General features: G+C 29.4%; 1 protein-coding gene across 1 annotated transcript in view; it reads left to right on the forward strand.

Annotated features, from left to right (window-relative positions):
• LOC124899566 overlaps positions 1–21,980 on the forward strand; it is a 34,740-nt gene extending 12,760 nt beyond the window's left edge. The window contains exons 3-7 of the mRNA XM_047414475.1: positions 20,295–20,640; positions 20,746–20,845; positions 20,940–21,009; positions 21,163–21,424; positions 21,735–21,980. Coding sequence (XP_047270431.1) covers positions 20,295–20,640; positions 20,746–20,845; positions 20,940–21,009; positions 21,163–21,424; positions 21,735–21,980 — 1,024 coding nt within the window. The remainder of the gene's footprint in view (positions 1–20,294; positions 20,641–20,745; positions 20,846–20,939; positions 21,010–21,162; positions 21,425–21,734) is intronic.
• The last annotated feature ends 680 nt before the right edge of the window (positions 21,981–22,660 follow it).

The following is a 22,660-nucleotide window of genomic DNA, read 5'->3' on the forward strand; positions in this document are numbered from 1 at the left end:
ACTTGGTTAGAATTTTCTAAGTCTGGGACCCCATGACAAGCTTAAAGGACTGAATTAAGCTTAGAAGTTTTGCGGGGTCTTACAGAAAGAGATGAGAATCCTGATGTCTTTAGGAAGCTGACCTCTCTTTTCCCTTCCTCCTCATCCACTTAAGCCTCTTCATAGTGCCTTAGGCATTTTTTTCCTTTCTGTCTTTTGGCCTAAGTTGTTTCTCTTTTATTGCTCTGGCTTATGATAATTTTACCTTGTTCTATGAATGCAATGGACTTCTTTGCTTATTGTGTTCTGCTTCTATTTTTTTAATACATTGTTGTTCTCTTGCCCTGAGTTTTGCTTGATTTAGTGATAACCCCAGTGGCCATGAGTTATTAGACTTTTTTCACTTATTGGTCCAGTTTTTTGATGATATCAAAAGAGGGAAGAATAGATTATACAATAGTTATAACTCAATTGACTAACCTGTTTTATTCTGTGATCTTCTATTTTAAATCTTTTACTGAGTATGTCAGGATTGAGTGAATGATGTTGTGCTGCTTGGTTTGTCATCATCAAAAAGGGGGAATTTGTTAGGGAATGTGAAGTTTTGATGATGGATATATGAATGAAACATATTGTACAAGCTGTTCCACACAAGTGAACAAGTTACAGGCAAGACTATACTGGAAAGATGACACTGCGTAAAAATAGAAGTGGATAAGTATCATGCTCTCTCAACACTTATCACATCAGTTGAACTAGATGCAAAGAGGAAGATACGTCCAGCATCAAGAAGTTGAGTTGATCAAGGAGTCTCGTATATATTATGAGATAAAAGAGAAGAGTCCTATTCAAAAAAAAAAAAAAAAAAAGACGGCAGCAAAGGATGAGTGAAACTACCAGGGAGTCCTAGTAAAGATAGAAGACTACATCAATTAAAGGACTCCATCAGGATTTGTCTTAAATACAACAAACGATAATCAAGTATTTCATTAAAGCACTGAAAAGATAGTCAACAATCAGCAAAACAGTTCTACAACTTGAAGGAGTTAGTGAAGCAACCTGGTCCTTTACTTAGAGTCTTAGACTTTGTGTAATAGGTTGGTTATTGAGTCATATTGAGTTGTAATCTCTAGTCTTTGTAAAGTATAAACTGAGTTAGGATTAACGTCTTCAAGTTGGGGGTTGGTTATTGAGTCATATTGAGTTGTAATCTCTGGTCTTTGTAAAGTATAAACTGAGTTAGGATTAACGTCTTCAAGATGGGGGGCTCGAAGACTTGGGAACACTTATCTTGGGAAGATTAGTGTTCTGTAGAAATAGGAGTTAGAAGTCTTTATTCCTAGTTTACAAGAAGTCTTGTAATTTGTTGATTGTTGAGGCACAAGAGTTATAGTGAAGTTGGGGCTAAATCCTGTAGTGGTACAGGTTGTGGTTTTTTACATCTTTCTTGAGCCGGGTATTTTCTACGTAAAAATACCGTGTTCAAGGTTTACTTCTGTAAACCACGTTAGCATACTTGTTTCACTGATAGGCAACCAGTAGAGTAAAATATAAAAATTGGTACGGCACGCACTCTAACATATATGATGATGTTGAAAAAATACAACAACATTTATATTTTTAATGCAGGTTTTCAAAGATATTCTTGAACCTGGTCTTGACATGGATGGGAATGGGAATTCAAAATATGAAAATAGAAGAACTATGGAGAAGAATCACTAGAAGGACAATGGGGGGATAAAAGAAAATTCATTATTACAGTACTGAATGCCTGAATATCTTCAATATGGAGAACCAGAAATAAAGCAGTTTGACCCACAATGTTACATTGCCCAAGAAGATATGTGCAGATATACAGGAGGCATCATACATTAGAAGTGTAAATACAAAGATGAAGGACGGTAAAATAGGTAGAGCATGAATCAAGAACTTGTATTGTAGGAACAGAAATAATTCTTGATTTGTTGATATATTCTATAAATTGTAGTAGGTGGTTTGATGAAAGATTAATAAAATTTTTGTTTTACTGAAAAAAAAGGTAAGATTTCCAAGTGCAAAGACAATCACAAGGGAACTATATATAAAATCATATAACCTACTACTTGCAAAGAAAGAAAAGAACTAGATTCAAAGAAAAAAATTATTGAATAGAAGAAGATAAAACTTTCCTGAACATGTCGATGTACTGTCTATGTACTCATATACATCTATCATATATATGATGGCACACCTTATTACAGATTTAATCTAAAAACTATAACAAAAAAAAAATTATTGAATAGAAGAAGATAAAACTTTCCTGACCATGTCAATGTACTGTCTATGTACTCATATACATATATCATATATATATGATGGCACACCTTATTACAGATATAAGCTAAAAATTATAACAAACTCAATAACAATGAAACATTGGCAATTAATGAAAATGGGGCCCATAGCTTACTTAAGTACATATTTATCTTCTTAATGTTCAAAAATAACATCATATAGAGAGACGGATCTAATATTTAAAGATTATGAATTTATATAGGGACCCCAAATTAATATTGTATAATGATAATAAATTCTCAATCAAATTTCTTATCACTATATACAGAGGCGGAGCTAGCCTCCTTTAAGGGTTCGGCCGAACCTCCTTCGACGGGAAAATATACTATTTATACATGATTAAAATTATTTTTTATATGATTATAGTAGGTGTTGAACCCCCTTCGATTAAGTTTTCTTTGAATATTGAACCCCCTCAATTGAAATCCTAACTCCGCCTCTGACTATATAGTGAATTTATTGTGAGCATCGATAGTCCGCATAGAGCTTATGGATCGGTTATCAAGAAGAGGCTGGTCAAGATATTAGGCCTAGCACTAAACCACGAAAAGATCTAATAGGTAGACAACTCAAATATAGATTTACTTGGGATCCAGATTGAGGAGGGAATCACATGACAAAGGGATAAAAGGGTTGTCGTATGCATCTTTGAGAATGATCATGTGTATTATTTAGTAAAGAGTCTGATTTCTCTCATGATTTTTTATGCATTCTCATGAGTCTAAGCTTCTCATCCACACTCTTATATATTTCAATCCTTAATTATTTATTATTCTAGTATTTTCATTATAATTCTGGAGTTTGAGTGTTCAATTACTATTCCAAAGTTGTAATTTTGTTCTAGATCTTATTAATACAGTCAAGAGTTTGGGTTTTTTTTTTATAGAATTTCTTAATATATATTCATGGACTAGACAATATATAATTATTGAGCTCATGTGAATCATGACTTCTAAGCTAAGTTCATCCTTAATTAATAGTACATAATAACTAATGTTGATTACGGAAACAGGGGAATTTCCTTGTACCCAGAACATTAATGGTCAACAGAAATGATATACTACAAAAGAAAAAGAAAAAAAAAAGAACTCTCCAGTTCAAGTTGTTTGCATAAACAATGTAATAAGAGCAACGAAGCAAAGCCCCAGTGAAAATTAAAAATAAAAATTCTTAGCTTCTATCAAGAAAACTGTATTTACAGTACAAATGAACTATATATGTTTAGTTTTCGGTTAATAGATGAGAATTACAAGATGCATCCCAATTTACATGTTCTTTTTAACCTCCCAACCAAGGGTTGCTTCTATTAACTTTGAAAGGGACAAAAGAAGGGGTAATGCAGTACTGTTTATTAGAGTTTTTGCCTTGATTTTCTTATCAAATTTAAGTTTTATTTTTTTTATAAAGTAAATAAAAGTAATACCATAATTACTTTTACTTTTCCTGAAATGAAAATATAAAACTTTTTCATATTTGGCTAACCTCTTTCTTGGAGGAAAGGTTTTGAAACTCTATAAATAAAACACCCCTTTTCATAAAACAACATAAGAGCATCCACAACATAATCATTATGAGTCTTGTTTAGAAGGAGATTTTCTCCAAATAGTTTTTTTCATGTTTTTTTATATTAGTTTTCAATACGTAGGTTGCTTGGTCAAATCCTATCAATAATATATTTTTAGTATGTTTTATTTTTTATCGTCGGAATTATCACCACGATGGTTTGCAACTAATAGCTTCCACATGAAGCCCTCTCAATTTCGAACCCAACACTGGTAAGGCCAAGATATTATAGCAAACAGTTACAATATAACCTCCCTAAATTAATAGTCGGTAAATAAATAAATTCTGTAACATAATATTTTTCTCCAATTCCGACTTGGGTCAGTAGAAAAAGTCACCAATTTTGATAGGCTAATAAGTTAAGTTATTTTCGGAAGGCGCTATATAAATATATGGTCTCATTACTATTATCAATTAATAATTTTCTAAAAATACAAAAATATCTAAAACAATTTAGTGAAATATGATTCTAGTGTTTTTTGTTAAAATCTAAATCTAGTTGAAGCTTGTCTCTAATTTTTCTTATCGCCTCCAAAAGTTCCGATGTTGTCTTCTCGAACTATCTCGAAAAAATGTGAATAGTTCTTGATGCGATAAGTATTTCCTTACGAGTAGCTGATTCCAAAGGTGTTGTACCATCTTCAACTACATCATCAACATTGTTTTCTCCATAGATTTCCACAATTTCTTCTAAGATCCGGACCTCTGTACATGCATCATTTTCACCCGGGTAATCCAATAGGCTATTGACATTCATTTTATTGTGGGTAACCGAAATCACTAATAATGACCTCAAGTTCATGAATGTCGTTTCACAAGTTCATAAATTAGTAAGATACTCATAATTATTCATCTACCTTGAATCTAAAAGCACTTTTTAAATTAATAAATATAAATTTATCTATTAAATAATATCTCTATAAAATTATAATATTTCAAATTCCAACAATATTAATTTTAAAAGATTTTACTGTACATATCATGACCCTGAAACAAAAACAAAAAAAAAGCTATATTCAACTAACAAAAACTTTGACTTGTGGTATCTAATTTTAAAATTTGAAAACCAAAAAATTACATGTCATAGACCCAAATGTGGGTGACTTTAGATTTTTGACCCCAATAAGAAAAGTCTTTAAAAACTAGCCTTTCTTCCTTTTTGAGTATTGTACAAGTACAATTTTGCCCCTCTCTGTAATACCTCACCCTTCTTCTAGTTCAAACTCATCTCTAGAATATCAAATATCTTACTTCAAAGATGAATATATTTTATTCCATGTGAAATTTTTAAGATTTTAACTTTTTATCATGTGAAAAATTGAATAAGTTTTTCATCGATATCAAATTCGCCCAAAACCGACACTCGGGCGAAGAGTTAGACCTATTTTAGTGAGACAGTGTACCACCTGGTACTTTAGCGCATCATGAAGCCAGCCAAAATGGCAATCGTCAAAATTCAGTGAGCCTCCACGATTATGGCGCATCGCGCCAAGGCTCAATTTCAGAATTGTCAAATTCCAGTAGCTCACCGTGATTCCACCGCATCACGGTGAAGCTTTTGGCGGCGTTCCAGTTTTGAATTTTTAATTTCAAAGGCATCTTAGACTTTTCCCATGACCCCTATCAGCCTTAAACATGAAATTAAATGCCCAATAAACCCTTATTCCATTATTTTCCTCACTTTTCTCTCAAGAACATTATATTCTCTCAAGAAGTCAAGAACCCTAGCCAAGAAATCAAGAACAAGCCTAAGGATTTCTTCAAGAACCTTAAAGAAAGAGTCTTCTAAGGTAGAACGATTAAGCCTCCAGTTCTTGTTGTGCAGCTGATCAAATCAATGCCGTTGTTAGGTAGGGATGGTGTATAGGGTCGTGGAGGTGGTTCCTAGGGTTCTAGAGGTGGTCTGCAGGAAGGTAGGGCAGACGGTCGGGCAGGTACCTAGTCTAGTGGTGGACAGGGCAATTTGTATGGTGTTCCAGGTAGATTAAGGGCTGAGGCTTAGGATACTGTGATCACAGGTATGATTTCCATATTCCATCAGTGCTGGTTTAGAGCGGGGTGAGCTTACTGTCGTCCGAGGCTGATCCTCCTCTATCTACTCTGGTTAGTCTTTTTCACTCGAGACTACTTGTGTACATTCTAGATTTTTTTTTTGCCTAGTACTCTGGGTACCTATTAGTAGTGGCTCTAGTACTAACCTTACCAGGTCTTGGGAGGGATTCATTTGTATAGTTGGCCCTTTTTCCTCCTCTCATTTTGATATAATACATATGTTTTCTTCTTCGTTTTTACTTATTATTGTGGTTGTTATTATCATAGGTGATCTTTTATTTTGTCTCTGCATATTAGCCCATTACCTATCATTTCGGGCTATGATTTGGCTTGCCTACTGGTGGAATAAGGTAGGCGCCATCACGACTTGAGAAATCGGGTCGTGACAGTGATATTCATGTGATTTCATGATAAACCCTCTTCAAGTTGCATGTTAAGTTATGTTTTTATGTTAATTAGGTGTAGAAATTATTGAATAACCAAAACATACTCCCCATATGTTTGATAAAATGTTTGTGTGAAGGAAATAGGGTCATTATAACATGTTGACAAGAAATCCCCAATTATGTATAGGCTCATGGATTCCCAATGTTTGTTGAAAAGCCTTAGAGAATGAATTGTGATATGTTAGCATGAAATCCCCCAATTATGTGTTCTTTAATGCATGCTAAGTGTTGGATGCAAGACCTTGTTGAATGGAGTATGAGCCAATAGCATGTCTCCCTATACTATCACATGTTTATGATTTCCAAGTGCTTGAAGAAATGCTTTAATAACTGTAATGGTGAATGAAAGTCCATGGTCATGATTACTCAAGATGGTTATGTTTTAGTTTTATGTTATCGAGTCCTGGGGTATTTATACCCGACAAATTATCTGTTGTCTAGAGCCAGTGTTAGTTTTCATGATAATCTCAGTCAAGCCACGATCCTTAGAACTCAGTCAGTTACAGAATTCAGTACTCTCAGGCAGTTACAAAACTTAATAAATCTCAGTATCGTTAGCATTCCAGCTTCAGTTCAGTACTCAGCTCAAATCTTAGTAGTATTCAAGAATTCAGTTCAGACCTCAGTAGCATTCAAGTAATCAATTCAGAACTTAGTATCATTCATTCAAATAACGAGATTCAGTAGTAATCTGTCAGTCTTCAAAATAAAGTGAACTCAACTTAACTCAGTTACTCAGTATGATCAGTAACAGATTCAGCTCAGTCTAGTACAGTTTAAGAAAAAGAATCAGTTCAGAGTCTTTCAGTTGGGAGTAGGACTTAGTACCGAGTGAAACTAGGGATGAGGACTCATCCGTTAGAGAGGACTGAGATCCCTAGGAGCAATCCCTAAGTTCCAGAACTACATAGCCAGCGTAGGTATGAGATGTCACCCACTATATAGGACTGACATACTCAGGGACCACCCGTTAGTATATTATATATATATATATATAGGACTGATCCCAAGGGTTACCCGTTAAATAGGACTAACTCCACAAGAGAGGTCTTTACCCGTGGCATGGTACTGACACTCTTCCAGCTGGGGTTATAGGTTGGACCCGGTAAGTTAAGATTCGGGACATGTCGGTTAGATGACTACTTCCCACAGTATCAATTTCAGAATCAGTCTTAGTAAAAGAACTCAGCTCGATAGTACAGATTCAGGACTGTTAGATATAGTCAACCATTAGCATATTAGCAGATTCAGAGATCACCCGCTAGATAGGACTGATCTCAGAGTTAGTCAATCAATCTTATTATCAGTATGTTCAGAGATCACCCGTTAGATGGGACTGATCTCAAATATAGTTAATCATTATCATCAGATACAGAGATCACCCACTAGATAGGACTGATCACAGATTCAGTTAAGTACTCTCATCATCAGTATTTATAAAGATCACCTGCTAGATAGGACTCATCTCAGATTTCAGTAGAGCATTTCCATTATCATTAAGTTTAGAGATCGCCCGCTAAAGAGGACTGATCTCAACTTCAGTAATCAGTTATCAATATTAGAAGATTTAGTTATTTAGTATCTCAGTATTAGTAGTGAGTTTAGACGTTAGTAAAACAGTATCCGAGTCTCAATATTCAGTGTCACGATGATTTCAGTTATAGTTTGTGCATTCATGTATATGTCCTCATTTAGTATTCTCATGATTATTCAGTTAAGTAATTATTTATGCATAAGCCCTTGTATTTAGCCTTACCTCATCTTGCATACTCAGTACATTCCCATGTACTGACACATTTGCGCTATGGTATTTTACTTCACACCATAGGTTCAGCAGAATGAGATCCAGAGCACCCTTAGCAGCTCAGTTCCAGTCAGCAGCAGTAGACCTAGCAGTGAGTCCTCATCATTCAAGGATGGTTCTTATTTTATTACCAGTTTCAGTATTTCAGCAGTTACCTTATTCAGACAGTTTAGAGGCTTTCAGACCACAGGGTTTTTAGACTAGTTATTCAGAAAGATGTTTTAGTTTTGATGTTGATAGACTTTATCCAGTTTTATTTCAGTTATACTTTAAGTATTTGAACCTTATGGCAAGTTTTCGCCAGTTTTCTGTATTTATTTCAGTATATTATGCAGTGCTCAGTTACAGATATCAGAAAAGGTTAACTTGTGGTCCCTCGGGGTCATAAGAACCGTGTAGCATTCGGGGTTCAGAATCTGAGGCGTTACACTCTACACCTCAAATAAATTTTTAAACTTTTCATACTCATTTGTCTCTTAAATTCTATTTTTTATTATTTTTGCTTTTTTTATTTTTTTTTTTAATTTTATTTTCATATTTTAATTCATTTGTCCCAACCTTTATTTTTTTTCTTTTTTTTTCTCAAGCATTATCTATTTCTTCATTTTTTTTCTTTTTTTTTTTTTAACTCATTTGTCTTTAACCTTTATTTTTTGTTTTTATTAATTCTCTTTTTTTTTCCTGATTTTTCTCAAATACCCCCTCTACATCTCAAATATTTTTAAACTTTTCGTACTCATTTTTCTCTCATATTCTATTTTTAAAATTATTTTTACTTTTTTTATTTTTTCCTTTAATTTTATTTTCATATTTTAATTTATATGTCTCAACCTTCATTTTTCCTTTTTTTTCTTTTTTCTCAAGCATTATCTATTTCTTCCTTTTTAGTATAATACATGTACAATTTTGTCCTCTACACCTCAAGTATTTTTTAACTTTTCATACTCATTTGTATCTCAAATTCTATTTTTATTTTTATTGTTTTCACTTTTTTATTTTTTCTTTAATTTTATTTTTAGGTTTTAATTCATTTATCTCAACCTTTATTTTTCTTTTATTTTTTATTTTTATCATTTCTCTTTTTTTCCTCTCATTTTTATTTTTCTCAATTTTTTTAATTCTTCACTTTTTCCTTAATCCTTATTTTTTTTCTTGCTTTTTTTTTCTCAATCTTTTTTTTATTTGTATATTTTGTTTGATCGCTTTTTTTTTCTTTTTTCTTAACTTCTATTTTATTTTGCTAATAAATAAAAAATTGGATAATCTGTAAAGGGGTCTTCTTTCTTTGACATCAAAGTAAATTTAAGGGCACAAAATATAACGTGGTAGAGTCAACTGTTGGCCGTGAGACATAATTTATTGTTTGAAAGTTCTTGAGCTAAGTTTTGCCTCTAAGAAAATAATTGTAGAATATCTCATAAATGAAAACATAATGTGGTAAAGTCAACTCTTGCCCGTGGGGCATAATTTATAGTTTGGAAGTCCTTGATCCAAGTCTTGTCTCTAAGGCAATAGTTGTGGAACCTCTCATAAATGAAAACATAATATGGTAGAGTTAACTCTTGCCTGTGGGGCATAATTTGTAGTTTGAAAGTCCTTGAGCTAAGTCTTGCCTCTAAGGCAATAGTTGTAGAATATCTCATAAATGAAAACATAATGTGGTATAGTCAACTCTTGCCCGTGGGGCATAATTTGTAGTTTGAAAGTCCTTGAGCCAAGTCTTGCCTCTAAGGCAATAGTTGTAGAACATCTCATAAATGGCAATATAACGTGGTAGAGTCAACTCTTGCCTGTGGGGCATAATTTGTAGTTTGAAAGTCCTTGAGCTAAGTCTTGCCTCTAAGGAAATAGTTGTAGAACATCTCATAAATGAAAACATAACGTGGTAGAGTCAACTCTTGCCTGTGGGACATAATTTATTGTTTGAAAGTCCTTGAGCTAAGTCTTGCCTCTAAGACAATAGTTATAGAACATCTCATAAATGAAAACATAACGTAGTAGAGTCAATTCTTGCCCATGGGGCATAATTTGTTGTTTGAAAGTCTTTAAGCTAAGTCTTGCCTCTAAGGCAATAGTTGTAGAACATCTCATAAATGAAAATATAACGTGGTCAAGTCAACTCTTGCCCGTAGGGCATAATTTGTTGTTTGAAAGTCTTTGAGCTAAGTCTTGCCTCTAGGGGAATAGTTGTAGAACATCTCATAAATTAAAATATAACGTGGTAGAGTCAACTCTTGCCCATGGGGCATAATTTATAGTTTGAAATCCATTGAGCTACGTCTTGCTTCTAAGACAATAGTTGTAGAATATCTCATAAATAAAAACATAACGTGGTAGAGTCAACTCTTGCCCGTGGGGTATAATTTATTGTTTGAAAGTCTCTGAGCTAAGTTTTGACTCTAAGGTAAGAGTTATAAAACATCTCATAAATCAAAATACAATGTGGTAGTGTCAACTCTTGCCCATGAAACATAACTTGTTGTTTGAAAGTCATAAGTCTTGCCTTTCCAATGTAGTAGTATCAACTCTTGCCCATGAAACGTAGTTTGTTGTTCGAAAGTCATAAGTCTTGCCTTTATATTGTGATAGTGTCAACTCTTGCTCATGAGATGTAACTTGAATGGAAGAAACCGAAGAAAAGAATAAAAATTATAAAAATTGCCAAAAAAGAAGAAAATAAAGAAAAATATTTAAAAAATAAAAATCAAAGAAAATGTAGAAGTTGAGAGAGAATATAAAAAAAATAAAGGTTGATAAAAATAAAAAAATAGATTAAATAAAGATAAAGGTCGAGAAAAATTAAAAAAAAAAATTAAAGAAAAATAAAAAAAAGTTTTTTCTTTATAAAAGTAGACGTTGAGAGGTGTAAAGAAAAAAAATAAGGGTTGAGAAAAACTAAAAAGAACAAAAAAAAAAGAGGAAACTAAAAATTAAAAAATCAAAATAATATAGAAAAAAAAGTTGAGAGGAAAAAAAGGAAGAAAGTAAGGGTTGAGAAAAAATAAAAATAAAAATAGAAAAGAAAAAATAAAAATCAAAGTAAAATTAAAAAGAGAAAAAAATAAAAGTTGAAAGATATAAATATGTAGTTGTTATCCATTATGAGGATCATTTATGTAATTTACTCCATTGATCAGGTGGAATTTCATTCAAAAAAATATTAGTTAATAGGTAAAGGCTATATTTTAAGGAAGCCTTTTTAGTTGAGGCTAAAATTTGAAATTCATCCCAATTTGGGTCTATTTTTTAGATTCACCCTTTGAAAACTGCAATGATCAAGTTGAAAAGGGCTTTTGCAATTGCTACATGGATGGTGATATAGTACTCTGCCTGGTCCAGAGTGCTAGCATTGTTGGCTAGACTATCTGCTACTCGATTAGTTTTCGCGTAACAATGATTTAACTTATTTGTGCCTCTACTTGGCCCAAGATCAGTGGGGTATCTTTAATAATCTAAGCAAACTTCATGCTATCAGTGCTTTGATTTTCCAAAAAATTGTTTCTCTATTTCGTAGTAATTGACCTTCTTGCTAAAAATATTTGTTTCAATTTAATTGTCTCATTTATGAAATCAAGAAAATTTTATTGTGTTTTTCCAAGATTACTCCTATTATTAAATAATTACATAAAGTGTATAACTCATATTTATACTTTCAAAGCATAATTAACAAGGTTAATTTGGTAAAATAAATACCTAATTAATACTCCCCCCGTCCCAAATTAACCATCTCAGATTAAGATGGCACAACTATTAAGAAAACAATGATTGATAATGTAACTTTACCATTTTGCCCCTATTAATTATGTCATGTTGTTAGTTCCAATATTTATGGAGTTATTATATGGCTGATACCAAAGCACTTTTTGTATGGATAATTAGGATTATAGGATTACCAAAGTCTTTACAATATTTTTCAAAATTTGATAATTCAATGCTAGTAACAAGGAGTACTCAATTTTTAAGGGTATAATGGGGAAAAAATTGTCTTGTCTTGATTAATGAAAAGGGTAGTGTTAAATGGCCATAAAAATTTGGCCATAATTGTAAAGACTGCAATGACCTTTCTCTTTCAAAACAAACTAATCCTTTTTTCTTGTTTTAATTAAAGAAAATTAAAGTCTTTGTTATTCTCTAAACTTAAAAGTCAATTCCCACATTGGAAAATGATAATAAATAAATGACCATACACTAAAATAATAGAATGTATTTATTTATTTTAAGTAAGTTGTATTTTAATAAGATATGATACAACTTAATAGGATATTACAACTTATTTTAAAACTAGATGCCGAAGGATGTTATTTTTTTCATCTAACTGTATGTGACACAAATAGAATTTAGATAATTAATTATATTTGTAGAATTTTTTAAGTTATTAACTATTTTAATTTATAATATTTTTATGTAGTTTTTAAATAAGTTATGATACTCTTCCTTAGGGTGTACAGAACAAACCGTCAAGTCAAATCAAACCGACAAACCAAACCAAACCGAGAAAAAAATGACTTATGATTTGGTTTGATTGGTTTGACGTTAGAAAAAAAAACTGACCATTCTTGGTTTGGTTTGGTGTTAATAAAAAAAAAGTCAAACCGAACCTGAATCAAACCGACATAATATATATATATATATATATATATAATATTCGAACTTTTTTATACATAAAAGAGAAAATACCCAATTACCCCCTGAACTATACACAAAAAGGCTTTGACTCACCTCAACTTAAAGGGGGTCCTATTACCCCCTGAGCTAATTAAAAGTGTAATTTTGACACCCTTAATGCCTACATGGCACACATGTGTGCCTACGTGGATACTTCAGTGTGTTGTACCACGTATGTGCCCACATAGGCACTAAGGGTATCAAAATTATACTTTTAATTTGTTTAGGGGAGTAATAGGACCCCCTTTAAGTTGAAGTGTGTCATAGCCTTTTTAGGTATAGTTCAGGGGGATAATTGGGTGTTATCTCTAGATAAAATATTAATCATAATCTACTTTTTACATACTTTTTCAACTAGTTTTAGTAATTTTCAATAATTTGAAAGTATATGTAGATATATATTTAGATTTGGGTCTTTAAGTTGTAATATTTGTCCATTAATTGCTAATTAAATGATCAAAAATTCAATATAAACTTAAAACATAAACTTTTCACTCTTCATCTTACTTTTTAGTTTCAAAAGAGTTTTCCGCTCTTTTTTTTTTTCATAATTATGGGATTTCATTAGCACAAGAGTGAAAACATATTTGATGTAATTTTCGATCACAATATAATCGTAAAAACTAAAGATTATAAAAAAAATCAAAAAAACCGACTAAAACCTAAACCGAAAAAACCAATTTTATGTTGGTTTGATTTCGTTTATAATTTTAATAAAACAACATGATTGATTTGGTTTTTTCTTAATAAAAACCGAACCAACCCAACCTATGTACACCCCTACTCTCCTTGTCCAAACTTTTGTGGCATTGACAGCCAATTATATTTTTAAAATAATTTAAATTTTTAATTATTATGATTTATAATATTTTTCATTCTTATTCCAATTTAAGTGGCACTGGTATAATTTCTAGAGTTAGTGAAATATTTTATATTTTTTAAAATTTTTAAGTTGTTAATTATTGTGATTTATAGCATTTTTTATGTATTTTTTTTAAATATATTACAGATAGTATTTTTTTTTATATATATTTTAAATTGTTAACTATTGTAATTTATAATACTTTTGATGAAATTTTCAAATAATATATGTTACTTTCTTTGTCCAAACTTTTATGGTATTGATAGTCAATTATATATATTTTTAAATAATTTAAATTTCTTACTTTTGTGATTTATAATACTTTTTCTTCTATTTCAACTTAAGTGGTACAACGGTTAGGTGACCATAATATTAATTTTTTAATGTTTAGATGACTTATAATAATTACTTTGAGGTGATGTAGTAAAAATATGGTTGAAGTAGCTAAAGTGAATATGTCATAAATGTGTATTTCACCCTTTTTAATTAAATATTATTAATTTTTTAATACTTAGATGACTTATAATAATTAATTAGAGATGATATTTAATAAAATTATGATTGAAACAGTTTAAGAAGATATGTCATAAATGTTTATTTTTTTAATTAAATATTATTAATTTTTTAATATATAAATAATTTATAATAATTAATTAGAAATGATATAGTAAAATTACGGAGCAAATAGTAAATGAAAAATGGGATGCTGTGAAAGAGGATGAATGATGATGATTGATGATATAAGCAAGAGGGTAAAATGGTCCAAACATGCAAAAGTTAACATGAAAGCTGCAGTAAAGTTCTTTTATGGCCAATAATATTGTGTTGTTATTGTCATATTTACAAAGATATCCTTATTGGGCCATGTTGTAAAATAGTAGGACAATGTTGACAATAAGAAAAAGTTAATGAATAGTTTGGTCATTTGAAGTTCTCCATCAAACATTGAAGCCAAACGTTCAAACAAGATATTGCATAAAACTTTAATTAAAATGATCAAAAACCCCTCAACAATAAAGTAATTACTACAAGCACGCATGTTGAAGAGGTGTGTGCTTATCCCCACTTATTATATATAGTAATATGAGGTGGGGGGTGGGGGGGGGGGGGCATTAATGCACGTAGTTAGGTCGATTAGGACAATTGGAATTTGAAACATTACAAAATGCAATTCCATAAATGGGAAATTATATATATATATATATATATCATGATATTTAATTTTAAATTTTCAATATATAAACGATTAGTATTGAACACTTTATAATATGAATATACTTTCTAAATTTTAAAATGAAATGCTTACACATGTACTTTGATAACTTTACACTTACACCTCCTATGAAGTGTCTCTATAATTAAATATATTATATAACTTTTAAATGATAAATTATAACCATAAATAAAAATAAAATATTTTTACAAAGTTATTCTAACGAATATTTGAAACAGGGGTATAAAAAATTATTCATACATTTGATTAAAAAATAAATAAACATTTTGAAAATAGGATATGATACAACTTATTTAAAAGATATACCCACTATAAATTATAACTTTCTATGGCTCTAAGTACGTAAATTTTTTGTAATTTTATTAACTATAATATTTTATTATATATAATCTCTTTTTTATTGTAGTTTTTATTTATTTTTCCCTTGAAAATTATTTATATACAACTAGTTAAATAAAGTTTCAATTACATAGGATCTATTTTATATGCAAGGTTTAAATGTTTTTAGCAAAATATAGGATTAACGTTTTCGGGGATGTAACTGTAAGATTTTCATAACATAGAAGATGTAAGTGTTTAGTGTGATTAATTATTGTCGATAATTATAAAGTGTTTTGAGCTTTGACTATCTTTATTGATATATTTTAAAATTATATATTCAAAAAATATTTAAATATGTAGTTTCTAAATTTATTTAAATATAATAAATAATAGAATTACTTAATTAGAGGGTTCATTAATTATAAAATTAATTAATGATTCACAAGTTATCAAATCGGCTTAATATAGAGGAGCAAGACTACAACATTAGTGTGTGAGTATTCTCTTAGGTCGATGTTAACTATGGTCATCATTAATTATTTGAATTTTTAATGTACTTTTTAAAAGGTGATAACTAATAAATATGTAAAACGTCAACATTTTTTTTTGGTAAATAAACGTTTATTTAACCAAGTGAGCGTTTACAACACCAGGAAGCTATACAACTTTAACATTAATACGTGACTCTCTTGAGTTGTTATAAAATAGGATTGACACTTATGAATCAATGATTTTTATGATTTATATAGAGTGGCGATTTCTACCATGTCTAAAATATTTTTAGTTTAATTTCTACTATCGTTATTGTATTATTTTCAAATTATGTTTAAATATTTATTTAAATATGTGTTTTAAATTTATTTAAACATAATAATTTATAAAATTATTTAATTAGAAGTCACAATAATAACAAATATAAGTAATGACTCTCAAATTATTAAATCAATGTAATATGGTCGCAAGACTACAATATTAACGTGTGACTCTCTTGGGTTTCTGTTAACTAGAGTCGACGATAATGAATACTTTGATTTTTATAACTTGTCAATGTCCACCACATCTAAAGTGTTTAAGTTTTGACTGTCGTTATTACAATATTTTCAAATTATATTTAAAATATCGTTCAAATATGAAAAATTTTAGATTTAAAATTTAACAAATAAAATATGCTCAAATATAAGTAATGATTCACAAATTATCAAACCAACATAACATAAGGGTGCAAGTCGACACATTATAAAAATCATTCATAGAGTCATATGTGTCAAACCAAAGAGAGTGAGACATAAGTGTTGATGGTACAAGTCTTTCGCCCCTATGTTACACCAGTTTGATAAATTGTGAATCATTACTTATATTTGTTACTAAAATGAGCTCTATTTCTTTATTTTTTAAATTATATGGTTAAATAAAATTAAAATATATTTAAATAATTCACAGGCATAATTTGTAAGATATCGCAATAACAACAATTCAACATACCTTAAACCTAATAAACGTTGACACTTATAGAAATTATGCATATAGTTCACATCTATTGAACAAAAGAGAATGAGATATAAGTGTTAATCATATAAGTCTTTCACCCCTATATTACGGCGATTTGATAAATTATGAATTATTACTTATATTTTGTTACTAAAATGATCTCTAATGATTTTTTTATTATTACGCTTAAATAAAATTAATTTATATATAATTTTCAATTATAATTTGTAAAATATTGTGATAAAAATAAATCAACACACTTTACCTTGATCAAGTGTTACGACAACGGTTATTTTATTCGAAGATTCGAATCTTATCTATCCGAACAATGTTTTTATAGTCTAATACTAAATTATTATAAATATAGTTATAACTAGTTGAACCAAGGATTAATAATTGAACATAGCTATCGCAAAAGTGTATTTGTACAATAATTTATATCTAAATAAATAAGTTATTAAATTTTGTTATTTTTTAATCAACTTATTATAACAAATTTAAACAAATTAACTTTACTAAATTTTACTTTAGACTTGTTTCATCAAAATAATATCTTTATCGGTCTAATTTAATTAAATATAAATTTGAGAAACATGTTATTATAAAATAACAAAATTTTAAACATGCCAAAACATGTTATTATTAAAACTCTGAGTGAATTTGAGAATTTCTTTCAAATATCACTTATATTTCATTTAGGATCACAATATTACTCAATTATCGCTCTTTTCCTAAAAAAGTACCAAACACCTCAAAAATACTCTTCTCTCTTAGTTGACATGCCATGTCATCAAAATCACATTTTTTAAATAATAAATCATTTAATTCATCAAACTCATTTACTCAAAATTATAACTTTATTCTTTTTTAAAAAAAATGAATTAGTTTAATTTTCCAGTTTAGAAATTCCTTACCATACTTAATCTTTATCAGATTATTTTAAATGCAAATTAAAATCTCTAGATAACTTATGTAATTTAGTGATATTATTTTCTTTAGAAAAAAACTGATCTTTGTAGGCAGTTATATATAAAAACCTGAATGATTATCTAGGAAAATAACTCTAGAAAAAAAGTATAAATACCTAAGTATGAGAATTTCTTCTTAATAAATTAATATATATTTTTAAAAAGATAAAACTATTATTTTGGTTAAATAAGTTTGTGGAGTTAATATGACTATTATTTTTAAAAAATGATGGTTTACTGACATGACATGCTAATTAGAAGAGGAGGAAACTTTCGAGGTACTTACTGATTTTTTGAGAAAAATATTAATAATTGAGTGATTTTATTGTCTTAGCAAAAACAAAATATGATTTTTATAAGCGACTCCAAAAATATTTATAACAATCCAAGAAAATAACTTTAGAAAAAATTTGAAAGTTTAAGTAATGATAAAAGATTTCTAAGCATGAAAATTTCTTCTTAATAAATTAATATATTTGTTTTTAAGGAAAAGAATAAGAATATAATTTGACTAAATAAGTTTGATGATTTAAATATGTCTATTATTAAAAAAATAATTTAATAACATGGCCCGCCAATTAGAAGAGAAAGAGACATATAAGATACTTGCTTCTTCTTCTTTTGAGAATAATAGTGATAGTTGAGTCATATTATTATCTCTAAAAGGATAAAAATAATTTTTGTAGGAAATTCAAAAAATATGAGTGGCTATTGAGAAAAATAACCCTTGAAAATATATATATCAAGTTTTAGTACTGATAAAGTTTTTCTAAGTATACTTTTTTTTTTAATAAACTAATGCATTTTTCAAAGAAAAAAAGTATTATTGTTTGATTAAATGAGTTTGATGAGTTAAAGAGGTCTATTCGTTTTAAAAAAAAAAAAATTCTTAGTGACATTCATGTCAACTAAGAGAAAAGAAGACTTTTGAGGTATTTACTATTTTTTGAGGAAAAAGGTGATAGTTGTGTGATATTGTGATCCTAAATAAAACATAAGTGATGTTTGAAGAAAAATTTTAAAACTTAGCTGACTATTTAGGAAATTCACCTTTAAAACCCTATTTTCATACAATAATTTTCATATTCATTAAAAAAAAATCATGAAAGCAAATAAAATAATTTAATTAAATTTCTCAAAATATGTTCAAAGTATAAACTATACTACATAATTAAAAGTTGAACTAAAATTAAACAACTACAAACGTAAAAAAGAAAAAAATATAACTAACAATTAATAAATAAATTTATACTAATTAATTTTTATTTTCTTAATTATATATTACTACATTTGGCAATTATTTAATTATGTAATTTTCAGTTAAGAAAATTAAATAATTATAAATAGAATACATAAATTGTCATAAATTAAATAATTATAAATAGAATACATAAGTTACATATTCCTATGTATTGGGATAGTTTTCAATGTATTGGAAAATGGTATAGTAAATAAAGTAATGTTAGAAATTCAAATTTATGATGAAAAGGGTAAAAATGTCTTAAAACTAACTAGTTTATAGTGTGAATAAGATTTATTACTATTATGGCCAAATTATGGTCAAATTTTATAGCCAAATTATGGGACGGATAATTTGGGTCGGAGAGAGTAGTTTCTTAATAAATGTGTCAAGTCCATAGAGGCCGACTAATACGAACCGAAGGGAGTAACTTTTTTTCTCTATGTGGTGAAATAAAATTTAGGAGGATGAACAACTGTCAATGTGTATAGAATAAAATAAAAAATTGATTTAATCAAGATTGATTTAATTTAATTTTTTATAATTACATTATATCACAACAATTTTTAATCGATATTTCTTTTTTTAATAATTTAAATAATTCAATAATTATATTTAACATAATATATTTATGTTTAAATATTTTAATTATCACTCAAATAATAATTTTGTTGTTTAAGTTAATACTTTATGTAATATTTTTTTCATATAATATAATATTTTATTACTTTTTAAATTTGAAATGCATATTTATTACAAATAAATAAATTACGTACATTCAGATGTTTAAAAACAAACAGTCTTAATCATTTAGTATTCAGATCTAGATACAGGAACTTAATCATTCAGATATCCATTCAGATTCAGACGTCTTAATCTTAAAAAAAATAAATCCACCCTTAGATAATGTTATAAGTTTCATATAATTGGTGATTCAAATAACTGGTTCATGTAACAGGTGATTCATATAACTGGTGATTCATATTGGTGATGCATATAAATGGTGTTTCATATAACTGGTGATTCATATAACTGATTCGTATAATTGGTGATTTATATAACTGGTGATTCATATATGTGATGAATATAACTGGTGTTTCATATAACTGGTGATTCATATTAGTGATGCATATAAATGGTGTTTCATATAAATGGTGATTCATATAACTGATTCTTATAACTGGTGATTCATATTGGTGATGCATATAACTGGTTATTCATACGTTAAATGGTTCAAATTTTGATTTAACTGATGATTCATATGGTATTTGCTGATTCATATAACAACCGATTAACGTAACTTCATATTGATGATATACTTTTTGACGTTTATTTCAGTTATGTTTTACTGTGCAAATCTCAGGAATATAGTTGGTTATTCAAGGCGTCCTGTAAGCTTGGTGCTGATACATTTGTAGTACGTACGTTCAATGATGAACACACCTGTTCAATAATGGACAGAGCTTTTGAGCAGCAGCATGCAATAATTGGTTTTATAGCAAGAATAACAGCTCCAAAGTTGGTGAACCACAAAAGAATAATCACCCCAAGTGACATTATTGAAGATATTAAAAGGGAACTTGGTTTGGTCTTATATTACATGATGACGTGGTGTGCTAAAGAACGTGCTTTAAATATATTGAGAGGGCGACCAACTGCCGGATATAAGAAAACGCCTACCTACGTATACATGTTAAATTCTGTCTATCCCAATTCTCATATAAGGATGCATAAGTCTCCGGATAATTGATTCATGTATCTATTCGTAGTACTACACCCTTTTATTAAGGGATTTGGGTATTGTAGGCCTGTTGTGGTACTAGACGGTAGTCACATGAGTGGACCATATAAGGGAACATTCGTTTCAGCTAGCACACTTGATGGAGCAGGTATTGGACGTAGTGATTCTTTTATATTTTTCTTACAGATATTGGTAATTGTTATATAAATTTTACATAATAAATGGTTGATGTTATTTATCAGGCCATATATTGCCGCTTGCGTATGGAGTTGTAGATTCTGAGAATGATTCATCCTGGATGTGGTTTTTCCAGTAATTTAAGTATGCTTTCGGTGAGCACGATAATATATGTGTTGTCTCTGATAGACATGAAAGCATAATGAAGGTGGTTAGTGTGGTCTATCCTTGTATACCACATTTTGCATGTATTTGACATCTTTGGAATAATGGCTGCACGAATTATAGAAAGAGTAAGGAAAAGCTAACCGGCGAGTTTTTTGCCATGACTAAAGCATACAGGTTGGATGATTTTGATGAGCTTATGTGCAAGGTGGGAAAGATTGACAACAAAGTAAAGGCATATCTGAAAAATGCTGGATTTGAAAAGTGGTCACGAGTTCATGCTCTAATAAATAGAGGGAGGATGATGACTTCCAACATAGCAGAATGTCTCAACTCTCATCTTGTTGAGGCACGTGAACTGCCAATTTTAGATTTTCTTGAACAAGTCAGAATCTTATTTGGTGCGTGGAACCACAAAAATAGAGACCGGTCAATTGAATGAGGCAAAGTCATCGCGTATGATTGTAAGTTATTTTAATATTTATTATACTTATGTAAGTTGATTTGCAAAGTTTTTCAACTATCTATTAACAAATGTATCATAGTGATACATCTGGAACTCATATGTATCACTTTGATACATTTGCACAAATATGCCTCCTCTTGAAATCTAGTTCTTTATTTAATTATCTATAATATTTATTATTCATATAATATGTTGATTAACATAAATTTTTATCAAATAATATTTTCAGATTAGGGAATCAACTAACTACATATACAGTGTGTATGAAGAAGGAAGAAAATACATTGTTCGGTTGGACAACAGAACGTGCAATTGTGGTAGATTTCAGCTCGATGAGATACCATGCGCGCACGCTATTGCTGTTTTGAAAAGCAAACATGTAAAGAAAATGAAGCCATATTGTTCTGATTACTACAAAAAGGAGACACTTGTGAAGACTTATGAAATGCCATTGTGTCCAATGCCCGATAAATGAGATTGGCATGTACCACCAGAGGTGTTAGAAGATGTGGTTTTGTCTCCAAAATATAAGCGCCAACCAGGAAGACCGAAGAATGAAAGACAAAAGAAAAGCAATGAAAAGATTTCATCAATCTCAAATCATTATGGAAAGTATGGGTATGAAGGCCATAACAGACGCACTTACAACTTTTTTCCAGTAGAAATGTGACATTTTTCTTTGAAGTTTACTCAGACTTGTTTACTTTGTTCAATGATTTGAATTCGATAATTTGAGTTAAATACTCAAAAATTTATTGCTTGGGATATTCTATTTACAATGGATAGAGAAATGTTTATTATAAGATCACTATTAATAATTAATTAGAACTATTCTATTCAACAGATATGTTAGAGTTCACGAGGAATGTTAGTGATACATTTCCTACTTGAAAATATAAAGTGATACTCATTAAAAATTTTAATACTGTTAATTTATTCATATTAACTGTTTGAGAAAATTATGTGATTCATATTAGTAATTAAACTTAATAGGTTAATTGGTGATACATTTTTAAAATATTGTTTTAAGTTGATTCAGTATTAAAAATTATAATACTTTTATAGGAATTTTTATTAACCGTTTGTTAAAGATATGTGATTCATATTATTGATTAAACTCAACTGGTTAATTGGTAATACATTTTCAACATATTA

This window comes from Capsicum annuum, chromosome 6 (assembly GCF_002878395.1).
Source record: "Capsicum annuum cultivar UCD-10X-F1 chromosome 6, UCD10Xv1.1, whole genome shotgun sequence".
Taxonomy (NCBI): domain Eukaryota; kingdom Viridiplantae; phylum Streptophyta; class Magnoliopsida; order Solanales; family Solanaceae; genus Capsicum; species Capsicum annuum.